The 25,699-nt window shown below is 42.9% G+C and overlaps 1 protein-coding gene across 2 annotated transcripts; it reads right to left on the bottom strand.

Moving 5' to 3' along the window:
- LOC125286483 (ubiquitin-conjugating enzyme E2 Q2-like) lies at positions 1 to 19,804 on the bottom strand. Of its 2 annotated transcripts, none has more exons than XM_048231608.1 (13): positions 19,213 to 19,804; positions 17,433 to 17,537; positions 13,134 to 13,256; positions 11,221 to 11,277; positions 10,315 to 10,470; positions 8,368 to 8,452; positions 7,828 to 7,888; positions 6,578 to 6,668; positions 6,296 to 6,354; positions 5,969 to 6,017; positions 5,747 to 5,842; positions 5,192 to 5,258; positions 1 to 3,174 (listed from the first exon to the last, which is right to left on the bottom strand). In XM_048231608.1, exons 1-13 carry the CDS (start codon positions 19,369 to 19,371, stop codon positions 3,143 to 3,145), a joined length of 1,140 nt encoding a protein of 379 aa, XP_048087565.1. In that variant the 5' UTR covers positions 19,372 to 19,804; the 3' UTR covers positions 1 to 3,142. The 2 variants fall into 2 exon arrangements, with proteins under 2 accessions (XP_048087565.1, XP_048087566.1); XM_048231609.1 differs by having other exon boundaries at positions 10,330 to 10,470.
- Between the last annotated feature and the right edge of the window lie 5,895 nt (positions 19,805 to 25,699).

The following is a 25,699-nucleotide window of genomic DNA, read 5'->3' as shown; positions in this document are numbered from 1 at the left end:
TAACATTTATTCTTAAAATTCTTTATTCATAAACTTGATGCAAGTTTACAAATTACTGTACATGGTCAAAATTACACTTACAATGAAAAAAAAAAGAAATAAAACAAAAATTGAAAAGCATGCTAACAGTGCTTAACTCCATAACCCACCCAATAACAACAAAGGGCCAATGACCTGAACCAGTACATATTGAAGGCCCAGCCCAGCCCAGCCCACCCCTCCCAACATACACACACCGGGACCCCAGCAACGGTTAGTGAGATAACAGCCTGCGTGGAACGCACAAGTGGAAATCAGGAGGACTGATGACCACTGGAACTCTAAAAGGACTCAGAAAAGTGATGCGGCTGCCATGATGATGCACTCTGGTCCGGTCCGGGAGCTCGGGGCGAGTACGTTTGGGCAGTAGTCTGAACGAGTGTGTGTGTGTGTGTGTGTGTGTGTGTGTTTAAGAATAGCGGCAGGAGATGGGGGCAGGATGGTTTGGATTAATACAACAGTTGCTTGCAATGTCAACAGTCAGCTCTAGTAGGAGCATTGGGTAGGGAACCACCAACTGACATCTATCAACACAGAACAAAATAAGGCCTGTCCCTGGACTCTCGGAGCACACATTAGTGCTCGGAGAATCAAAAAAATAATAATAATAATAATAATAATAATAATAATAATAATAATAAAAAACAAAAAAAAACAATCTTCCTGAACACTGGAAAAGGTCATTTCCTGGGGCCACCTACAACAAGAGAGTATTCCTTGAGTATTAATGGAGTAGAAGTTATACTGGAAAGAGGGGTGAGATATTAAAACAATGGAGAAATGAACACTTCCCAATGTTAGGAAGGAGAACACAATCGGTAGTTCCTACATGATGCGTGTTTTTGAGGAGCATGTTCAGGTACATCATCCACGGAAGTCAGTTTGTGTTTCGTCACTGCGGTTTGTGGGAAGAGCCGGGGCAAATCACTATATGGGCACTCGATATGAAGGGTCATTCAAGTCAACGAAATCGCACCGACTTTACACCTGTGGGTAAGTCTGATCTTAGGATGGACTACATGTACACCAGTGAGACAGACTGTCCAACGACTCGACTGTCCACTTAGACAGGTATATTAATCCAGAGCCCTTATGACGACATACTAGAAGTTGTCCATGAGGAATGAACAGAGTCTCTGAACTTCTTCCCTGGCAACAGAACGCAGGGAGGAATTCTGCATATTAGTACTGCATTATAACTAAGATCACATAGTTATGCTAACCAGGGTGTGTTTACAAGGAATCCACAGGTGGCTTCTCTGTTGAGCAGACATTAGGTGTGGACGTGAATGTTTCGTGTGCATCCATTGGGAGCTCTCGGTCACTCGCTTCGTCCTCAAACTGACGAGAACAGATGCTAGTTGCGTCTCCACACCTGCTCGTACACTCAGTGTCTCATAGCTTGATCAATCTCTTCCAGTCCAAAATGACAACCGCTGGTAGAAAGTCCCCATGACGCAAACACTAGCAAAGATCACTTGTGTTAATCATTCAACTAATAATGAAGTTCTGTTAAGTCTGTCACTTAAATTTGTCTATCGTATATGAGCTGGACAGAGGACGTCACCAAACCAAAACCAAAACAAGTAAAAGTCCTGTGTTTGTGGTGATGAACTGGTGAAGGAATTAACCAGCACAACTGCGCTTATTGCAACACCATCAACATTAGTTATAGAGGAATGATCACCGTAGGCATTAAGATGAAAGCAGTGTCACAGCCATTGAGAAATAGCTGAGGGACATTAGCATTTCAGTCTATTACGGAAAACTAAGACGAAAGAAAACAAAACAATAACAGCAGTAGTCATGAAAATGCTTTACAAGAAAACATGGGTTGGAAGGTATGCCTCTGAATTTGATCGCTTTCCTAACGTCCACAAGGAGAAATGGATTTAACGTCTGGCAAAGTTGCATTACTTTCTGTATGCAAGGTCAAGTGCCACTGGTCCAGATAGCTCTGATGAGGAAAGAAATGTAGCCTGTACCCTCCCCCACCCACTCACATATAGTAAGAATACCTCAGGGACAAAAAAAAAGAAAAAAAAAGAAAGAAAAACAGAAAAAAGTAAGAAGATTCATTCTCATAAGTACAATGTTTACAATGTGGAGTTAAATTCTACTACAGTTTACAGTGAGTGAAACCAAACCTTGCCGCTGCTAAGCCTGGTCATTTCTCCACGAGGGGAACTGCCAGGTTGTAGCCAATCACGCAGACGCTTGAGGAGGCGACAAGCAATGGTTGAGGGCAATCTCCTTCCTTCCATGTTCTCAACCACTCCCACCATGAGACTGTCCTTCCATGATCATTTTACTTTCCCTTTATGCTCGGCCTCTTCCCACCCCTCCATGCTATCGTGGCTTGCGCGTACAGGCCTCAGGCAAAACAAACGGGGGATAGCCTTAGGACATCTTATTCCAATACAGGGAGTCTCGGTGTTGTATGGGAAATACATACGTACAAATAGACAGAACATCACAGAAGCCAACCACAGCATACGTTAGCGTCCCCTCTCCACAACAAACTCACCAGGTCACCAAACTCCACCCTACCCATGCCACTCTTTTAAAGGAGGGGGAGGAGTGGGCTTGTCTGTTTCTTTTTTCCATCTTTTCTTTCTTCTTCTTTTTCTTTTTCTTTTCTTTCCCCCCCTCTTTTGTAGTCCAGTCCACAACTACTAACATGGTTGAAGTCAAAAGGAGCTTGTTCTGTCCATTGGAATCACAGCCATCACGCTGCTGACGAAAAAAAGGATGAAAACAAAAGTGTGTGAGAGAGAGAGCGAGAGGGAGAGAGAGAGCGCGAGAGAGAGAGAGAGAAAACGAGGGGAGAGTTCTTCTTGTGAGGTTACATGATGTGGTTGTCAGTTAGGGGTGGAGGGAGTGGGGAGGACTCTGATACCGTCCGCTTGCCAAGGTCAAAAAAGGTGAAACCAGTCTGGGGGGGGGGGGGGGTGGGGCGGAGGTGGAGGAGGGGTGGAGGGGCCACCCCACTGAAGAGCTCCAGTCAGCAAACTAATTAAGAGTAAAATCAGAAGGGAGAAACGATGACGACATGAACACACACCCGGCCCAGCCCCAGGTCTCATGCCAACATGGCCACCGTCTAGCCATCCTCCTTAGGGGGTGTGTACCAGCCTGCAGAGAAACACACACGCACACCATACACACACACACACAAACACGCAGGCACGCACACACAGAAAGAGGGGATTGTGAATTAGATATTGTCCACTGAATTTACATACACTAGAAATTATCTTTGCCACTCTGGCGACATAAAAACACAGCTAACAGACAATTTAAGTAAAAAAAAAAAAAAAAAAAACATGAATGAATGAAGTTGTTTACTGTCCACACACATTGACCATAGTTAAAACTTTAAGGTACTTTAGGTCCTTTAAGGTACAGCGGGAGATTACTACAACAAATATCAAATACAGAATGGAACTTTTTTTTTTTGTATATATATTTTTGGGGTTTTATGCCTTTAATGCGACAGGATAGTAGACAGGAGGTGAGTGGGAGAGAGAGTCGGGGTGGGACCCGGAAAGGACCACGGGGCGGGAATCGAACCCGGGTCGCCAGCGTACGGTGCAGGTGCCCCAGCCAGTTGCGCCACAGCTGGGGTCACAGAATGGAACTTTGACGTCAATGGCAGTTTAACTTTTCTCAAGAACAAGAGCTTTGTTTTTGAAAAAAGTTTTCCTTCTGGGGAGCAATTATCCCGATGTGTGTCTGTGGGGGGTTCTGTGTGTAGAACTATGACCACAAACTGCCTGATGCCAATCTATTTAGAGCTAGTGTCAACGAACGTCAACAAAACAAACCATATCAGCAAGGTGCCTATAAAGTTAAACAAATAGCAAATGGCTGAAGTAATTCAATTGGACACATTTCCTCTGTGTAGCAAGAAGGGCATGACCACCACAATTAGCTTGATGCAATCACATTACGCCGCCATACACGCAAGCCAACTCCTGACTTCGCAATGGGGAAGGAAACCAACCTGACACAGCATTGCTAAGGCATAGACTACTAAGTCTTGCGGTTTAAGTCCTGTGGTGTTAAGATAGGTGAGTTCTAGGGCTGTCAATCTTCTTCCATAATCCCATTCGATTTATATTTGAATATTTAATGCTTAAATTTCGCCTATTATTAATATTTACTATGCTTCTCTATACACTGTATAAACAGTCTTATGCATTGCCAATGCCACTATCAACGTGTGGTTGACTTGTTATATTGAATAAAAGCTCAGTCCAACCAAAGGCTATACCAACGATATCTGCAACTTGAGTGGTTTCAGTTTCTTTCGCACAGACGCGCGCACACACACTGAATGAACGCTCATACCACTACCACTTAACTGTATGCCTCTATGTTTGATAGCCAAATTAGCAAGTATTTCTTGATTGGGGATAAGTTTGCTTTCTTTTTTTCTATCGGCCTGCAGTTCCATGATCCATTACGCTGCAAATTAGCTTATCAGACAAGTGACAGAAACACCAGACATAGAGGAGCGAGGCCGAAAAGCGGTAGGTCAATTCCTGCCTGCTTTAGCTGTGGCTCCTCGCCCTCTGACCGTTTACCTCCCTAGCTCGTCAGGGTGTAGCGTTACCAGATGTGCACTCAGGCTGCTCGTTTCTCGAGTGATATTTCATTTGGCCCATAGCCTACATATTCTGCAGATAAAGACTGTAGGCTACTTGTTCCTTTTTCTGATGTAAATCCAACAACTTTCCACCCATTGCTTAAATGGTCAAGAGAGTGGTGACCTCAATGGGTGCATAATGCTTTCTGACATTTTTAGATTGCGCATTAGATATGACAAAAGAATTTCGTTTTCACATATTCGCCAACACAGTAAAACTTTTTTTTTTTCAAAAAATTTGACTAATACTAATTTTTTAAATATTCAATATATTCGATTTATATTCGACTTCCCAAATTCATTCCAACAGCCCTTCTGTGTTAATTTCCCTTGGGTAAAACACTAGTGTGTTAATTTCCCTTGGGTGAAACATTAGTGTACGAGTGGACAGGTAGCACTCTTGAACCTTTTGTACCTTTATGGTACTTGAACTGTAACTTTATGGTACCTTGATTGTTGGAAGTGGCTTTGGGGGAAACTGAATGTAAATGTAGCACTCACCATTCTTTTCGTGGATCTGCACAAGGGATTTGTATGACTGCTGTGCTCTGGCAAGATTGTATTGGTTCTGGAAGAGGGATACGTCAGAGGATACTTGTTAGTTTAAAATGACCAGCAGGCACTGGAAGAGTCCATCACAGAGGTTAACTTTAGTTTTGAAAAGTAGCAATTAAGGTTTCAGTTTCCCCTCACACACACGTATTTAGAGCACGATGGTGGTCAGTGTCTCACAATGATTACAGGACACCGTCTCTCCATTAAACAAGCAGTTTTGCATAGCAACAGAGTACAACAGCCCCATTGCGTGCACATTATGAACATTACATGGCAATCTGGTAAGCTCTGATGGAGAGATTTAGACCTAAGACCTTGTGCACCCATTCACTCTCACACACAAACTTACAATTGTAATCATTTTTGCATAGCGTGCACACACACACACACACACTTTCGAAGAAGCAATTGTCTGGTCCCATACATTTCACACTTTGGTGGATTGACACAAACACACACACACAAATACACATAGTTTGGCTTAGCAGTAGTATTGCTCACTTTATTGGCTCCAAACTGCACTCTGGCTTTTCCTTTGACTAAAGTGGCGTTGATCTGCATGATGACAGACTCAATGGAATAGGCACTGCTCCAGCCCTGCAAAATACACACAATATATATTAATCACAAACTACAAGAAACACTAGTAGTTTGTGATTAATACAACAACTCTTGTTACTCAACAAACTATTGCATATTACCATCTCCAAAAGCCTGACTGACCTGCTTGGTTAGAAGTTCCATGCACAGGGCACCTCCTCCAAGGACATAACTAAAAGAGAAGAGAGATAAATAAAGACTCCCACAAGAACGACCAGGGCCAGCTTTGCCACAGCAGAAACATGCTGGAGAGCTTGTGGGCTTAGCTGAAGAAATATCTTCAAAAAACATTTTGACGTTTAGTAAAAAAGAGTCAAAATAGTATAACAATACGGTCTCGTATGAACATAGTTCCAGGCACATTAGGCCTGGGTTCAAACCCTTCCCTTAGCTTGGTGACAGCAGAAGGGAGGAGGGGGGAGGATAGAGGGAGAAAGAAATGCTACTCACCCTCCAGACAGGACAGGAGAGACAACCCGCACGAACGGAGGATCAAAGGGGAAATTGTCCTATAGAGAGAGAAACACACAGTTTAAAACACTACCCAAAGCACAGGAAATGTTTAACAGAGTTAACAAACGTGCCTAAGTGGGTCAATTGCATGTTTGCTACACTTCCTTCTTTTGGCAAACCATTTTGACAATCCCTTGCCTTGCCTATGCCAATTTCCACATTTCATTATTTAACACAAAGGACGCACACATGTGGAAGAGAGAGGGACCTGGGTCTTACTTTGTAGGAGAAGTTGAGCAGGATGTAGTCCATTCCCTCCTTCTCTTTCAGGACCTGCAGGTCGCTATGCAGGGGGCTGTCAGGGTCTACCCTGTTCCAAAAACACAGATGCAAAGAAATCAATCATCAGCGCAAACCAAGGTCTAGAAACACAGCCCAAGCCACCAAAGACAGAACTGAAACAAAGGCACAAAGACCATGAACCAAGGAGGAGACCAGTCCCCAAAAAACAGAACTAACACTGAGGTTTAACACAGAACAAACACCAACGGACAATTTCCACACAGCGAAACACCTACAGCTGTTTGGCTGTTGTGACTGGCAAGTGAGCTAATTGGGCTATCAGCTAGTTCAAAAGTTTAACTACTTAATGAAGATGTACAGGGGTTTTTATGCCTCAACTAAGTTGACATTGCATATAAACAACAATTCATCTTCATGGAAATAACATCACAAAGACATCATTTATTTCATACCTGTGTTTTCATGCTAACATGTAGCCTAACTGCCTGGCTAGGTGTAAAATGTAATGTATGAAAATGCTAGTGGCTGGCCTGTGTTTAGACCATCTTCAGTGGTCAATTTGGACAACTACGTTTGTCTGATATATAAACAACAATTAGTGTTGAAATAAGCAACAATGTTCGTCCAGAATCCCCCTTTTAATCATATACATGTTTTCATGTTACGGCTCTCGCACCCTCCGCCATCTTAGTCAGACTGTCAGGCAATTCTTAGTCAGGCAAATTCCTTGTCTATTCACCCAATCAGGGAGTACTTCGCCCTCATTCAACCTCAATGAAAGCGAAGCGAAATTTGCTGCACGATGAGGTTTAACTTGGAGTCTAAAACAGCGTGTTTGGCCCATTTATCATTGTGTTATTCCTCCACTAGATAGCAGTGCAGTAGGACTCCACAGACCAGAGACCTCTAGATAGCCACAAGGCTGTTGTGCCTGAAGGCTTTCATCTCACTCCAGCTGAGGAGGATCCGTCTAGTTCACGGCCATCAGTCAGATATAAGTCATCGGTTTACACCTGGTTTGTCATAGGCAAGTCCCTAAGCGGTTTAAAGCCAAACAGTGCCTCTGTTAAAAGCGAGAGGGACCCTGGCCTCTAATTTAATAAATGCTGAATTGACATGGTTCATTTCTAATAAGGCATATAACTGAATATAAGGTGAAAAGCATATAAAGATAAATCGAATGAACTACTGTTGCTCGTCTTTTCCAAGGTGGTGAGGTTACTTACGTTCTCAGTTTGACGTGCCACTCATACAGGCTGTCGTTGACCAGCTCCACTGAGTAGATCCCTGCACAGAGAGTAGGAGGAGGAGAGTGGCATGAAGTAACCTCAGGTAAACTACTAGCAATTTCTTTATTCTTTTATGGTAGTGTGTCCACTTTTTATTACAGCGATGTGTTTCATAACACGAAAAGTGTGTGCTCTGTAGATCATATAGATAAGAAAACTAATGGTAGACGTAAACAAGGCCTTTGGTGCAGCTTTGCATCAATTATGCAGTTAGCCTGCTAGCCCTTAAGCCAGTTAGCCTGCCTGTCAGAAGGGTAGTAAGCCTGCCAGCAAGTGAGAGAGCTTGCCACCCTGAGGGACAATTTTCCCACAAGCTAGCAGGGTAGTTTGCCTGTGTTCTGGGGTAATTTTAAGCCTGCTAGCCACTGAGGCCCACTAGTCTGTAGAGTAATTGGGTTTACTAGCCAGTCACACGGGTAGCTGAAATGTAGCTAGCCCGTGGGCTGGGTCAGCAGGGTAGTTAGCCCGTTAACTCACCTGTTTTATAACTCTGAGACCTGTAGATCTCCCTGAGTTCCTTCATCAGTCTATCTGAGGCCTGCACAGAGCCAGACACCGCACCCTGTAAAACACAAAGACACAGAGACACACGTAGATCATACACAAAGCTCGCTTTACATCACATAACATACACACTGGTACAACAGAACATCAGAGAACCAAAAATGTAACCAGAAATAAATAAAAATCATCTGAGAATAAATTCTAATGAATGGATTGGTCCATAAACAACGATTGGTCCACCACCAGGCAAAGCTTGTGGTTGTTGATAAAGAATGTTAAATTGCCAGTCATTCAATTTCAGCTCCATCTTGTATAACAATCATCTTTTTTATTTATTTATTTTTTTATTTATTTGCAAACATCATTGACATTACAGAAAATGCAACACTATGACATGCACATGAACACTACATACGACAAACAGACGTACATTACATAAACACATACTGTAACTTAACAAGACATCACATTGACTTGGCTTCCACAAACATAACACAACATAACATTAATAACAGAAAGGCTAAGGATGATTTGCGTCCAGGATGATTACAGATATGATTATCAGGGATGAAATTGATGACCGAAATGAAAAGAAGGGTGGATGGGGGTGCGGATGGTAGCTCTAAGAGTGTGAATGAGGTGGTGTTGGGATGGGGGTGGGAATGGGGGTGGGGGTAGTAGTGAGTATGTGAGGATGTATGTGTGTGTGTGTGTGTCTTGATATGTATAAGGCTGGCTTGCTGTTGGGCCAGGAGGAGAGAAGCTGGAACATAGAGAGGGAGGGTTTCAGAGGAGAGGAGTTGTAATTATTCTATTAATGATAAGTATAATAATAGGAATAACTGATAGCCTGGTTGATTGCCTGACTGATTGCCAACCTGGGCACCCATTAATGGCCACAGTTCCACCCAGCCCCTGCAGTTATACTAATTGTACTAATAACAATCATCTTTGCAAGACCATATTTGCTCAAGATTGTCTATGACATACAGGAGTGAATATGACACTAGGATACTGTTCCTTAGGCAACAAAGGAGGATTCTGAGGGAAAAAATTCATCCCAAAGAACTCAAAAGGTCACTGTGGAAATCAAATGTGTTTCTACTGCACATCCGATTTTAAATGCCACTCCTTGTTGGAATGCGATTGGGCTAGAAAGCGCTGGTTAGTGTGTCATATGTCCTGAAAAAAGAACAGTCGAAGAGGGCTGAGCGGTCATACAAAAACAAACAAACAAAACTCTTCAAACGTACGCCATAAATACACTCTGAAAAGCAAAGGACAATGCAGCAAAGCATATGCAGATAAACAACACAGAGGAAATGGGATGCTGAGACAGGAAAGAGGAGAAGAGAAGGAGGGAGGGAGGGAGAAAGGGAGGGAAGGAGAGAGAGAGAGAGAGAGAGAGAGAGAGAGGGGGGGACAGAGAGAGAGAGAGAGAAACAAACAAACAGAGAGAAAGACTGAAATGCTGAGGTGGTTGAGGAGGGGAGAGAAATGGGTGAGATTGGGGGAGAGAAGGAGCAGAGAGAGCAAGCGAAATGCAGCAGTGAGGTCTCTCTTTCTCTCTCTCAGAGCAGTAAGACACCTGACATCCACGTCTCTGCTCCACTTTCACCACATATATTTAGCACAACCTGCAGGAGCGAGCGTGCACACACACCTGCACAAGCATGCCATGCTCCACAACTGTGCAATCATAACACTACTGCACACACACAGCCACATACATGTAACACACACACAGCCACATACATGTAACACACACACAGCCACATACATGTAACACACACACAGCCACATACTTGTAACACACACACACACACACAGCCAGCCACACACACACACAGCCACACCCACCCACACACACACACACCTTTTCCCCGACCCCCCAGAAGAGTAAAAAAAGGGTTGCCTTACCGAATGAGCACTTACATTCAAGTGATCCTGCCTCTGGTTCTTGCGGATCTTCTCGAGAATGGCCAGGTTCTCCTTCTCGATGCCGTCGTCCTCCGATTTCTTCCCATCCACCGGCTCCTCCTCTTTCATCTCATAGTGGTCCAGATCCTCGATGTCCTGCACGGCCGCCAGTCCAGGGACAGAGAGAAGGAATGCACAGGTAATCCATCAGCCAGGTGTATGGGACTAAAGCTACTGCAATAGTCATATTCATAGTACTGTGGGAAACGCTAATGGTAAAGATAATTCACTAATACATTAGAGCAACAGTTTGAAAAATGCTGTTGGACAATCACATGATCAGACTCATGTGTTCTGATTGGATGATGGTAACAATGTGCTTGTTTATGTAAAGCACACTGAATTAGCCCTAACAGCGAAGCTACACCAGGCGCGTAACTGAAGCATTCCGTTCGCGGCGCGTAAAATCCATTTTAGATGAATGGTCTATTTTTTTTTCGAACGTACGCGCCGCCATCACGTCTGGTGTAGCTACTTCCATTGATTACAGTGGAAGCTAATTGTTGCAGCAGACGCAACGCGAACGGAACGCTTCAGTTACGTGCCTGGTGTAGCTCAGCCCTAAGTATGAAATGTGATATTTAAATAAACTTGCCTGATTTACATTTTTTCAGGATTATAATTTGTTGCCAAGTATAAATTAAATAAGTGCTTGAAGAAAATTGCTCAGGAACACTAGCCAGGCGACAATGTTAAGAAATGTGTTAATTTGTTCAAAGGGCTCATGAATGAATGACCAATGTCTTCAAATCAAGACCTAAACTGCACACTAAACATTAAGGGGTTCAGGAGTATGCACTAATGTACATATATACACACACACAAAAAAAATAACAGGAAAAAGACCTCTCCCATCTCTTCCTCCTCCTCTTCCTCTGAGGTGACCTCATCTGTGGTGGCATGCTAGAAAGAGGGGAGTGAGAGAGAGAGAGAGAGAGAGAGAGAGAGAGAGAGAGAGAGAGAGAGAGAGAGAGGTTAGATTTAGCTGACAAATCAGTATTATTCACCTCCATTCACCCCTACTGACCCATTCGTTTAAATAGAGAGACTGCATTCCAAACGTGTCTGCAGTAGCATCTGACTGCGTGTGTGTGTGTGTGTGTGTGTGTGTGTGTGTGTGTGTGTGTGTGTGTGTGTGTGTGTGTGTGTGTGTGTGCCATTCAGCTGACACCACGGCTCCAAACACAACAATGGGGGTGGGGACTGTTGCAAATTATGACCAATCGCAAAAGCTTCTTCCTCATTCTTCCATCAAACCTCATCAGATGAACCATCAGGGGAGCCTTTCATGTTGAGTGACGCCCGAACGAACATGTGGACTTGTTTCAACAACGTTTTAGACCTCTCGCACGACGGGTTCACCAAACGCAACCCGTCTTCCTGCTTTTGGCAGGGGACCGTACAAACGCACCCAGACAGCCTTTTCCTCCTTGACCCTGAACACCGGATGCCTCTATTGATTTCACCCGTCTGGGCTCAACTCACGACCCCGCGTCTCAGGATACACTTTATTTCACAGGCAGAGAGTTAGGCAATGGATAGGAAGCTAGAAAAAGTTAGTAATATCAGCTGGAACATGGCAAGGTCAATAAGACAGAGGTGTGTGTGTGTGTACACTTCACAAACAACTCAAGCAAAATGCAGGTTCAGGACGAGAAGAGGAGTGTTCTTAACGTGAGGGAATAATCTTGCTTAACAACATCCTAGACGGCCATATTACATTTCTTAACAACAAGATCAAGATTAGTCAGGAGACACAGAAAAAGTCTGTGCAGTGTAATACAACCTGGGAGCATTACACAAGGGTGTGACTAATCTTCCTAAGCTGAAACAAAAGTGTGAACACTGCTTAATTAATTATGCGTTGCTTACACACGTTTGTTGCTAACACAATACCACCATTAACAGCACGCGTCTTTTGGACGACTGTTTGTTGCTGAGAGCAGATCCGAAATTAAACTTAAACTCATACAAAATATATTATTATCATTATTATTATTATGACTACTATAATTTTGAAGCTATTATACTTAACTAATACAGTGTTCATATACTGTAAGTTGCTTTGGACAAAAGTTTCTGCTAAATACCATAAACGGTGTCAATTAGTTCTGGTACAAGATTCGCAGTCTATGAACTTTCTGCCAATGCATAATGGAGTTTGTTTCAAAGAGTAGCCCATGTCTGTTAAAATAGTGAAGTCCATTCTGACATGGAATAATTAGCCCAAAGTGGCCATGTTCTGTGGAAATGTCATCATTATAATGATGTGGAGCAGTCACAGGGCAGCACTCAATACTAATTCATAATGAGTGGCTTCATCAAATGTGTGTGTGTGTGTGTGTGTGTGAACAAGAAATCAAGTTTAAACCAATCAGAAGGCTAAAGTACACTAGACAGGCGTCGCTAGTGAAAGCTGATGGCAGGTCATGGGAACACAGTTCATCTCTAACAGATCCTTAATCATATTTGCCAAATCAAAAACCCCTACTGTTCTTGCTAGATGACCAACATCTCAAGCATATTTGCTTTCAGGCTTCAGCATGTAGGCACAAAACAAAATTGAGAGAAATCTCAAAGGAGAAAAATCTAACTTCAAAACAGACCAAAAAAAGCCACCCAGGCAGGAGAGACTGAGTTTTTCCGATTGTTATCAAAGCTCCTTACTGCTACTGCCATTTCCCAGCGGTGTTGCATGTAACACCAATAGAAGCCATCTTTGAACCCAGCACACAGGGTGCTGCGGGGTCTTCGCTTACCTTGCGTTCCTGATTGACAGGCCCAGCAGGCAGGGGCTGGTCCAGCATCTCCACATCCGGGTGCTGGGGCAGGTTGTAGAGGCGGCACAGGTCACAGATCAGCCTCTTCAGTTGCTGCAGGAGCTGGTGGAGAACAGCGACAGCAAGATGGGCATGAATCACAGTAGCATCATCTGGGTTTCTAAAAATGGATTTTAGCACATTCTTTTGTATGGAGCATATTATATATTATATAATATATATATTATATATATAAAATATAGCCACTGCAAGCTTTAAAGCATCAACAAGTCCATTTTTAGTATTTTTTGCTGTCCGTTTTTACACATTAACTAGGATTCAAGGATTTGATTTATGCGTCACATACATACTGAGATACCATTGTAAAACATGTAATGAAATGGCATTTAGTGGCCCAACTTTCCTATGTATAACTATACCTATGCATACTATGTATGACAGTAATAGCAATATGATACTACAATTCATATGGATGAATACAAACAGATGATATATGGTCACTGTTAGTGCTGGGCGGTATGACCAAAAATGTATATCACGGTATTTTTCAAAAATCTTACGGTTTCACGGTATATGACTTTTTTTTTTTCATGCATAATCAGATGTTCACAGCATTGAGGAATTGCTGCAGTACATTGACTAAGGATGGTCTATTTTACTGTCATGATGTAGAATAACTCCACACTAGTGGTAATGCAGTTTTGCATGGCCCCAGAAAATGATGCCGTTTACAAAGAGCCACTCATGATTCTAATGAAGAATCTAATCAGAATGCAAAGACAATTGCATTCAAAATTCAGAACTTTTACTGTGCAAATTTCACAAACATCTTAAAACCAATACAAAAAGTAGTGCAACTTGCAATAATTATACTTTTTTGAAAATTATACAATTTAAAATAAAACTTCTCTACTGATATGCTTACTCTGTCAAATAGGCCTACCAGAAACATGCCTTATTGTTATTGTGTGGTTTACATGACGTTAGTGGTAGGCTAACGTTAACTTCATGTGGCCTGCCATGAGCTTGGTTCGGTTAAGCTAGGCAAAACATTAACAAAAACTTTGTTTTGGTGCACTGATGACAGTCAGGATCATTTCTAACTAGCCAGCTAGTATTGCTCAGTTCCTGTCTATAACATGCTTTACTTGCTACCTGGATAATTTCAGCGAATATTCTTAAAGTGAGATGAATGATAAGATCATTAAACTTCACTGTGTTCGGTAGGTTGCTAACGAACGACATCACCTACTAGCCAGCTTGTTACAGCTGTTGAACAATCTTAATTGAATTTTCGTGTAAATCCCTTTCAATGCAGTATCCCTTAACGTTTTTCCATAACTAAAGAAACAATTTAAGGTATCCTGTGTAACACCCTTAAACCCCTTACCTAAGGAGAAATTAAGCCTTAAAGGTCATACATAAGGGGAAAAACTTAAGGTGTTTTGTGTTTACTCTATAACTATGCCTCGCGTAGTCGCACTGGTCCGTCCGTCGATGCGGCGCGCGCGTAAAAGTCCGTCTGAAACACTGTCGCTAGCGGCATGGCGTTCCAAACGTTGTGTAATCAAATACACCGGTATGGCGGTATATTAAAAATTCATATCATAACGAAAATATACACCGGTATACGGTGTGAACCGGTATACCGCCCAGCACTAGTCACTGTGCACTAAGAAGTTTTAACATTTAAAAAAAAAAATTTAAATTGGTATTATCATACTGAGATATTCAATATTCAGTGTTTTCCATACATTGACTTATTTGTGGCGGCCCACCACAATATCAACATTGACCAGTCCTCTAAACTAACAATAATGTGTTTCTTCAATGCAAACAGATAACAGTACACAGATACTCTACACACAATACTCAGTAAGTATATTGATTGATAGCACTCTCCAAAAAAGACTGGATAGTGCGGTCTCACTCTCATTTTCACTCACTCACACCCACACACACACACACACACACACACAAACCCCAGATGTGAATGTTCAATGCAGATGCGGTCTCTCCCTCACTGACAGTGAGTCCATTTCTCCTCCAGACTTAACACACCACCTCTGATCTCCACAGCACAGCAGGTATGTCAGCTTCATCATGAAGGCTGAGCACAAACACGGAGCGAAACTCAACTAAAGCCAAAGATCACACCGTATATCCACTGGTATATTCGCCGTCAACATCAACATCAGACAATTACGGATCATTTATAGCTAAGGGGGCAGGAGGGACACACCATTCTCAGTGACGTGAAAATCGCTCACATATAATTTACACTGGGATTGACTCATGTGGGTCACCTGCATAACCTGACAAAAAAAAACAATTTTCAAACTGTAACTGCCAGTCAAATGCAATCTGAGGCATGAAATGAATAAAAATAAAACCACAACAATCATTTTTCGATCATTGCTCAGTCACTTGCTCCCCCAGTTATATTAACTTCCACACATAGTTACTGGTGTCACTACAGGAAGGAATGCATATTAGAGAGACAAGGCAAGGCAAGGACCTGCATCTCGTCTCTCTGCACGAGAATGTTGACCTGGAGTCAAGTGAGCGTTCACATGCCAGTGGCATTTAATTTTCTCTCCCCACCTCATTTAACCAATCTCTGCTTTTGTTTGCCTGCCTTCTCACGTCCCCCAAGTCTCTGCTGCAGAGCTCTTCAACACAACCAGCTGGTCCCTCCAAGTTTCAATCACAAAGACATTCCAGCCAAACATCTCTCTGTGGCGTCAGTCAAAATAGACAAGAGAGCTGAGTCATGTTTTTTTTTTTTTAAACAAAAGCGAAACGAATGAGCAAACGTTGACTGTAGAAGTCAATGTCGTATAACATTTTCTATAATAACACACTAGTACATAACAGGCTTGAATTTTCTTCAACTGACTGTAATAATCCTCACCCTGGACTGAACCCCACCCATTCAAGTGACTGACTCAAGTCACACAGTCTTTCTTGAGCGTGCCCCAGATGCACTAGAACTCATCTCTTCTCACTGTCAGTCGGGATCAAAAACGATGATAATGAAACATCCCCGAGCCATCTGGGCATAAAAACATTACGAGAATACCTTAAACATTCCCAGCTTCAGAGCTCAACATCACAAATCAGGAAGACTATGAGGAAGTCAAGGAGGGCAACAAACCCCACCAAGGTCACCAGAAAAACAACTTAACTGTCACTGTGTGCATACATTCACTCTCTCACACACACCTGGCCCATCCCCACACTATAAAAAGGCTTGCATGCCATAGGCTTCATCTGCTGCCATTTCAAAAGTGAAGCTCACACACCCATTCACAACTACGTACTGGGATGACTGATGCTCAAGCAGTTTCTGATTCAGGAAAAACAAACTCACTCACACCCACGCGTGTGCACACACACACACACACACCCTTCTCGGAGTCAGGTTTATTTTTCCCCTCCCCAGTGGTTCCTTTCAGCCCGGGCTTTGGTGTTGAGCACACTGCCGCTACCCTTGACGCACGCGCACACACAGACAAAATTCTAGACAGAAAAAAATTAAATAAAGAAATAAATAAACAAAAACGAAAAAAAGATAGTAGATAGCAGATAATTTATCCCCATAATGGCTCCTGATGGGCCTGTGAACAGCAGGGCGGCCCATTGGCGTCAGTGCATCCACTGCGGTGCCCTGCTGAGAGGCAACCTGGCCCAATAATTCTTCACGCAGGAGTCAACTACATCAAAGGAAGCCCTGCGTGTCCTGGTTAGACAGCTAGTGTGGTGGCTTGGGTTTTTTTTTTCATTCTTTTCTCTCTCTCTCTCCATGTAAATGCTTGATTTTGTCATGACTTGTTTGATTCCAAGTTTGAGGGTGGAAACGAACTGAAACCAAGACAAATGTCAACTGAGGGCAATTGAGGCCTTTGAAACACCAGAAAGACCCACAGTTGAGCTACTTAGTCACAAGGATAGTTGAAAATGGGGATGATCATGGGGATAATAATGTGTGTGTGTGTGTGTGTCCCAGGTGGGTGGTTAATTTAGCTGGTAAGTGACAATAAAGTTGAATCTAATCTAATTTCAACAGTCACAAATCACCTTTTAAAAGAGAAGAAACTGTCATAGACAATGGTGAAACTGCAGCATGTGACAAGAGTAACTGCTGCATTTCAACCAGCACCTTCTTGATGCACGACTAGGTCACACATATCCAGAACTACATAGTAATACCAAGCCAGCTTGTTCTACAGGCCTCCTCATCCACTACTATGCCAGTGGCGTGGTGAGAATTCTTACCAGTGTGCTGCCCTTTCGGACATCGTCAAGCCTCTCCAACACCTGAGTCAGGCTAGGGTCATCGGAGTCCACAAACCATATTGGAGGGGTCGACGGGTACGATTCCTGTGAGGGGGAAACATAGGAAACATGGCAGAGTTCAACACAAAGAATGCAGTGGCTCAAGTGCCCATTGTGTACTTTACAATGTGCGTTTTCTGAGAAGAATGGAACAGTTCTACAGAGGAGAGGCTGGCAACAGTGCCTTGGCTAGAGCATTCAAATGGGCATAGACTTCCCAACATCACTGCTTAGCTAGCTACTTGAATGTTTTACTAGTAAATGTCCCCTGCAGTGGCAATGGAGCAAACTGGCACTTTAATCTTAAGAGGATAATGACCCTATGGTTTAAACGAGATGATCTTTACCTATGGGCAGATATCAAGAAAATCTAAGTGGCGCCATTACAACTCCCAAGAACACTTGAAAAAGAATACACCATGTCGGGGGGCATCTGCAATGTTCAGTGTACATGCAGCATCCCCCTTTCTTTGTGCTACTATCAAGAACTGCATACCAAGCGATACGTAATGTGAGAAGAGAACGAAACTCATGCCAAAAAAAGATAATGTCCAAGTAAAACAACTGAAAACTGGTTAGCAAGGCATGGCAATTAAGTGTGACGTCAATGCTACTTGATGAGTTAGTCGACTAGGTTATTTGCCTAACAATAACTAGGGTAGGAATTGATCAAATCTGCGTTGATACGTTTACGCAAAGATCCGTATGTCAACGTTTGACAAATTGTGGTAATCTCCTTCAAACACATCAAAGAGTGACACATTCCAGTCGTGGGATAGGAAATGTCAGTCGAATTAACCGGGAAGAGAGCTAGCTAGCTAGCTAGTCAGGAAGCTAACGACAGGATATAATTACAATCTACCGCCAACTCAAGTCCACTTTTATTTTACTTTGATACCTGCTGCTAAACGCTAGTTAAACAGTCAAGTAAACAATTTGCACTACAGTTTCCTAGACCAGGATCTATGACGATTGTGTGATCTTAGTTTAAGTGTATTACCTAACGTGTGCTGGCCTGATTAGACGGCAAAGGCTAGCATACTAGTATCAGTGTTAACGTTAGGCCAGAAATTGAGAGCCACCTACAGCTAACGCTGCCCTATATGCTTGAATATCTAACGAAACATTAAGATATCGGTTCAACTAAAAGGATCAGAAAGGAAACTCTCTGTTAGAAAATATGGCCTTGAACCCGAGTTTGCTAAGCCTATGGTTAACCCATAACCGATTAAGTTAACCGAACATAGTGTTGTTCGTCACAGGTTATTTCAGCTAGCTATTTCGCAGTCCTTAGGTGGCTAGTGTTGCCTACTAGCCAAACATTTGATGCTAGCGTTACATTAGCTAGCCAGCACAGCTAAAAGTAACAGATGACTTATGCTTAGCGAACCACAATGAACTCGAGAAAAACATGTTTAGTAACCCAATTGTCGCAATGCAACAATCTTCAACACACCAGTAGTCGATGTAATGTATATAACCAAGTGTTGCGACAAATGTTGCAAAGAGTTGACACTGGTGTACAATGAACTGTCTTTTCTGTCTGCGTGTCTGTCTGTCCTGACTTGTGATCAACAAAAATGCGAGATATGACTCTCAGGCCCAACTCGCTAAGGCACCATCAGTGGGCCACAGTTAGCTTGTCATCCAAGGTAGGCGAATATTGCTAACAGCTAGCCTACAAGAAATATAGAAAATACTTCCCCCCGTCTGCCCGTACCGTGATGTTGCAGTGAATGATTAGCAGCTTCTCTCCGGTTACGTTGAACTGGCAGCTCAGCTCATCCGGCTTCCAGTCAATGATTCGAAAACGTTCATGATTCGGGTCAAAAATGGACTCCAGAAACTTCAACTCGGCCTTCAGTCCCGAAACGGACATCTTCCACTCATCTCCGGCTGGGCCGCAGGGGAGGGGGGAGAAGTCGGGACCTACTGCAGCCACGCAGTCGAGTCCGAAGCAAACAGCACAAATGGCAACAAAGAGGGGATAATACGCCTTTTGAACAACGCTCCCTGAATCTTAATGGCAACAACAGAGAGCTAGCAGCTAGCTTGCTAGCTGGCTAATAACAACGCCTTGGCCGTTGTTTTTCGCCAATAAATTCTCGATGTCAATACGGCAGTGAACAAACCTAGAACTTCACCGTGTTTGTAATTCTCTCGTTTCCTATAAACAATAGATCGTTTGTACGTTAAACCGACCACACGTATAAAATCTGGCAAAAAACAGCGCACAACGCAGACTGTGAATCTTTATCCCCGGCGCAGATGCGCAGAACAGTGCCTTCTTCTGGGGTTTAAAGATGGCGTGCCTTTCGGAGCCCGCAGAGTCCCAGCATACTGTGCGCCTGTAGCGGGCGGAGAGTGCCTCTCCTGAAAAAAAAGAAAAGAAAAAAGTAATATTAGTGAAATGCCGACAGTAGGGCCTACGGAGACCAAAGCAAAGGTTTAGCATCTTGAAACAGTAGAATAGGCTATTCATTATGCAACATTAGATCTACAGAACAGGAAGAACAAATTGTTTTAGCCTACCAGTGTCAACTGCACAGAAGTATGCCTGACCTGGCCTATTTGTTTCCCCTAAAATATCAGCACATCAGTCAGCAATTATAACAATATTATATTACAGTGAGTTTCTGAAATCTCATCAAATGTAACCTATTAAAAGGTTTGTGCACATCAGTGCTGTGGATGTAGGCTTATCACACATTGTGGCCTACCTTAAAACTCAACCAACCAGCTTTGCCATAGCATAAGCGATACAATGCAGTGTAACTCAATACACCTCTGTTAAAACCAGTTCTATAGAACTATATTTTGTTCACTTGAATACAATGCAATAGGCTACAAAAGGTTTGACTATACAGCAGCTTGACACACAATTCATACCATGTCCTTTGTGTCAGGCACGCCATGGGTCAATGATCTTGCGTGCTAAAGGATCTGTGTGTGTAGGACCTGAAAGCAATCCCTCTAATTGTTGTTGAATCCCTCTAATATTGTCACTGATGATAGTTAAACTAAAGTCCCTTCTGTGTGTCCTTTCCAGTATACTGGGCTGGTCTATGTTCCAGGTGCTATGTTCCAGGTCTATGTTCCAAGGTGCAAGCACATATGGATCAAATGTGGCATTGACAAGATATTGAGGAGGTCTAGTTTGGATAAATTCAAGGCCCTAGCCTACTTGGGCACAAACGTGAAACTAATCCTATGGAGGAGAGCAGGGTACGTTGAGACACTTTTTAGTTAAGGCAATATGAGACAGAAATAAGAGTACAACAACACAAGTTCTGTCAATAGGATCGAAAAATATTTAAGTCCTAAATTGAACAAACCTTTATCCATTTCAGAAGCAACCACAGATTTTATGTTTTTCATCAATATCCATAATTTGCAGCCAATGTCATGTTGCATACCATAGGCTGCAAAAAATGCCATTCAATAACGCAAGAGTGATGCCTCTACTCATAGTTCGAATTATGTTTTTTTGGGGGAGGGGGGCCTGACCCCCCTGATTAGGACCTTGACTCCCCCCCCCTCCCTATTCTCATAATGTAAATTCCATTTCTGTCCCTCCCAAACTGCATTACTGTAAAATGGTGTGTTTAGCCAAAAATTCCCAGGGGAGAAACCCACGGACACACGCTAATAAGGTCGTATTGTATGAATTTCGTCAGTAAAAATGCCAACTGTAGGCTACTCATTCTCTATTAACATTAATGCTTACCTGAGTGTGTGTTGATGCAGCCTATTTTAGTTCCTAGACTTGTGGTGTTCGCTATAGTTAATACACACAAGTGTATTACACTATTGATATTTCAGTTGAAAAGAAAAAAAACTGCCTTTTAATACGTACAGTTGACCCCCTCGATTGTCGTAGTGTAATTCGAACTCTGCCTCTACTCATCCACAAGGAGGTAAATAGAACTGTCCTAGAATAGAATGAAGGACAGTAGAATATGGTTATGTATAAGACTAAATACAGTATGTAGGCTACATTTGCAAATAAATAGACACTAAGGTGGTATAGGGTAATAGGAGTACTGCTGGGGATGACCCCTTCTTGTTGTCCCTGTCAAGGTTGCCAAGTTGTGGACACCTCAGCAGGCACAAGCAATATGCAATATACATTGAAAAGAGGGTGGGAACAGTGCAATATCAGTATAGACTGATTAAATATAAATAGTGCAAGGCAGTTCAGTGCAGTGATAATATTAGTAACAATTACTGTATTGTAACTGTAAGATTGAAGTACACATGAGGTAGATGAGCAGAATAGTGTTGATTGACTTTGTTTAGTGTAAGGGTGGGGGTTGTTTGTAGAGTGTTCAACAGAGTGATTGCTTGGGGGAAGAAGCTGTCTTTATGTCAGCTGGTTTTGGCAAACAGTGTCCTGTATCGTCTAGAGCAGGGGTGTCAAACATAAGGCCCAGGGGCCAGATCAGGCCCGCCAGCAGGTTTCATACGGCCCACTAGATGTTTTGGGCAGGAAGGGAAAAATTAGGAAGAATAATAAGATAAGATAGTTAGATAAGATATTCACATCCAGTTGTCTTTAACAATTTGTAATAAGCAATTTCTGTCAAGTTAATTAAAACTAGCATTACAAACCATCGTCAGGAGGAAGAGGCCAAAAAACTGACCTGGAAGTAGGGTGTTTCAAGAGAGAAAGAGCAGGATATGATGGTAGTAGATTATTTGTACTTGTTTGATCTCAAGTGGGTATAGTAAAGGAGTATATCACCAAACAACGCTGATACCAGTGCAGAGAAATGATAATGACCATGACAGTGATGGCCCCCACGAGGTCTCATTCCAACAAATCCGGCCCACTGCCTAATATGAGCTTGACACCCCTGGTCTAGAGGGAAGGAGGTTGAACAGGTTGTCACAGGATAATAAATGCTCATTAAAACAAAAGTCATTTACTTCATAAAGCTAAACATGAGGGGGTAATATGATGAAAAGTACTTAGTCTTGGAATCCAGAACTAGGCTACACCATTGCTAATTCACTCACATGTTTTTCCGCAAGTTCATCAACATATCTGACAAAAGCAGAGATAACTTTTTATCCGATAATTATCCTTAATAACAGATTACACTCGAGACCAAAACCATGCTTACTACTTCTATGTGGTTCTCCCTTCCTACAAGATGGAAATGCAAACTAAGAATGCAAACTAAATTTGAGGTGAAAAAATGGATGGTGTCCCAGATACAGGTGGTGACAACTTAAATAGACTGCTCCTTCAACCCTAGTCTTACTGTAGGTGGGACTTCAAAGAGAAGAGTTGTTTTGTACATTCTTCCTGAAGAACTCCTTTACCTAAGCCACATTCTTTGTATAGACTGTATAAAACATCTCACACACACTACAAATTCAAATGACATTTCAGAAGTGATATAATAAACAACAGGTCTACCCTAGTGCAGATTTGTTCACCTGTCATAAGCCTATAAGGTCTGCCTGCCATGTCAGAGCTGCCAACTCTCACGCATTGACCGTGAAATTAATTAATTTGATTGGCTCCACACGCTCTCATGCCAATCCAATGCGTGAGGGTTGGCAGCTCTGCATGTGGTGGTCAGGGAGACTAGAACACACACCTGCCATGTGGTGGTTAGGGAGACTGGAACTCACCTGCCATGTGGTGGTCAGAGAGACTAGAACACACCTGCCATGTGGTGGTCAGAGAGACTAGAACACACCTGCCATGTGGTGGTCAGGGAGACTAGAACACACCTGCCATGTGGTGGTCAGAGAGACTAGAACACACCTGCCATGTGGTGGTCAGAGAGACTAGAACACACCTGCCATGTGGTAGTCAGGAAGACTAGAACACACCTGCCATGTGGTGGTCCAGAAGACTAGAACACACTCTGTACCGTGAACCCCAGCAGGGTCACGAGAATAAAACGACAAGCTGGATGCGATTTTAGCCCTTACCAAAAAGAACTAGAGTAATACTAGAAGGTTCCTCCTAGTCATTGGGTTCCTATAAGTCTTTTTTTCTGTTGGGGAGGTGTCGTGAACACTTCAAAGCCGACAGAGATGATCAAAACATATAATTGCACCCATATCCATGAAATTCTTGTAGCCTATTTTATAAAGATCATACAATACGGAATAATGGAACACACCTGCCATGTGGTAGTCAGGAAGACTAGAACACACCTGCCATGTGGTGGTCAGGAGACTAGAACACACACCTGCCATGTGGTGGTCAGGGAGATCAGAACACACCTGCCATGTGGTGGTTAGGGGAGACTGGAACTCACTCATGTGGTCAGAGATACTAGAACACACCTGCCATGTGGTGGTCAGAGACTAGCCTGCATGTGGTGGTCAGGGAGACTAGGAACACACACCTGCCATGTGGTGGTTAGGGAGACTGGAAACTCACCTGCCATGTGGTGGTCAGAGAGACTCAGGAACACACCTGCCATGTGGTGGCCAGAGAGACAGAACACACCTGCCATGTGGTGGTCAGGGAGACTCAGAACACACCTGCCATGTGGTGGTCAGAGAGACTAGAACACACCTGCCATGTGGTGGTCAGAGACTAGAACACACCTGCCATGTGGTAGTCAGAAGTAGAACACACCTGCCATGTGGTGGTCAGGAAGACTAGAACACACCTGCCATGTGGTGGTCCAGAGGGACTAGAAAAACAGGGGACAAGCTGGATGCGATTTTAGCCCTTACCAAAAAAGAACTAGAGTAATACTAGAAGGTTCCTCCTAGTCATTGGGTTCCTATAAGTCTTTTTTTCTGTTGGGGAGGTGTCGTGAACACTTCAAAGCCGAGACAGACATGATCAAAAACATATAATTGCACCCATATCCATGAACATTCTTGTAGCCTATTTTATAAAGATCATACAATACGGAGGAAGTGGACTATCATTATACAGTAGTCCTTTGTACTATGCGGTGATAGCACAAGCCAATGCACTGATGTACTGTCTCACAATGATGCAGTTCTTTGTTTTCACTATACAATGGATATATTTGCAAATATCACAAAAACGAGATATTGGAAAATATTGTCTTAATTGTCTTTAAAAATGAAGGCAAAATGTATCATTTCCGAGTCTTTGAAAGTAATAACAGAGCAGTGTGCTGCAAGTACACCAGGTGGCCAACAGAGGGCCTCAGACACCACCAGGAGATTGATTTGTTAAAGTTCAAGGGATTATAAGAAAACTGGAGCAAAAAGTAGTTGTGAACTTTTTAAAAGGTGCACAGTAGAAATTACTTAGACAAAACCATTTTTCAGCAGTTATTTTAAGGTAAAAAAAGACTACACAATATTTCTATTTCAAAATGTCATAAAATATCATTGAGCTTTGCCTCTCTTGGATGCAAGGATAGACACTAGCTGTCTGGGACCCATTGAGAGTCACTCCACCTTACCCCACACACCCACACAACCCCTCACTGCCTCATCTCAAGAGGTGCTTGATGCACTCAACCTCTTCTCCAGGGCCGTGTGTTCAGACAGATGGTGTTTCCTTCTGCCTCTGAGAGTGACAGGACATGACAGAGTGCCGTGATGGAGATGGGGGTGCTGAGGAGTTATGACAGGGCCTGTGGAGACCGCAGAGGCATCTGTCACACCAGGTAACCGGTTGATGACCAGGCCTCTGTGTCTTATTGAAACATCTGTCACAGCGGCGGCTTTTCTTCACGCTATAAGGATGAATGCAGAATCACTCACTCATACCGTCTCTCTCTCTACCACTCAGAATCATAACTCTGTAGAATAGGATTTGGGGCGTTCCCAGTTTGTGTGTGTGTGTGTGTGTGTGTGTGTGTGTGTGTGTGTGTGTGAGAGAGAAAGAGAGATAGGAGTGTGTGTGTGTGTGTGTATGTATGAGTGTGTGTGTGTGTGTGTGTGTGTGTGTAGTGAATAGCGAATAGGTGGTGATGCATTAGTCGTTCGCATGTGTGGGTGAACATGCTGATTGATTGCAGGCAGTTTGATGCATTCCCAATCTTGTTAAGTCTGACTATCAGTCACGGGAGGCTTGATAAATATATTATCTGCTAGACTGTGTAATGCAAGTAAATACAGGTAGGTATGTTAGTCTAAGAAACGGATGAGAGCTGAAAGATGTTTACATTCACTTTCCTCAGTGGATATGGTTTTAGGTTCCTATATCAGCTACAGAAGACCAAACACAACCATATGCACACTTACAC

Source organism: Alosa alosa, chromosome 21 (genome assembly GCF_017589495.1).
Source record: "Alosa alosa isolate M-15738 ecotype Scorff River chromosome 21, AALO_Geno_1.1, whole genome shotgun sequence".
Lineage (NCBI taxonomy): Eukaryota > Metazoa > Chordata > Actinopteri > Clupeiformes > Clupeidae > Alosa > Alosa alosa.
Note: the sequence above shows the minus strand (reverse complement) of the source record. Positions and strands in the feature narration are given on the sequence as shown.

Coding starts and splice junctions, on each gene's coding strand:
- LOC125286483 (XM_048231608.1), bottom strand. CDS start 19,371: ATGTCCGTTTCGGGACTGAAGGCCGAGTTGAAGTTTCTGGAGTCCATT. Junction 6,355..6,577: donor TGCTCAACTTCTCCTACAAA/GTAAGACCCAGG, acceptor CTCTCTCTATAG/GACAATTTCCCCTTTGATCC. Junction 6,018..6,295: donor TCTCCTGTCCTGTCTGGAGG/GTGAGTAGCATT, acceptor CTTCTCTTTTAG/TTATGTCCTTGGAGGAGGTG.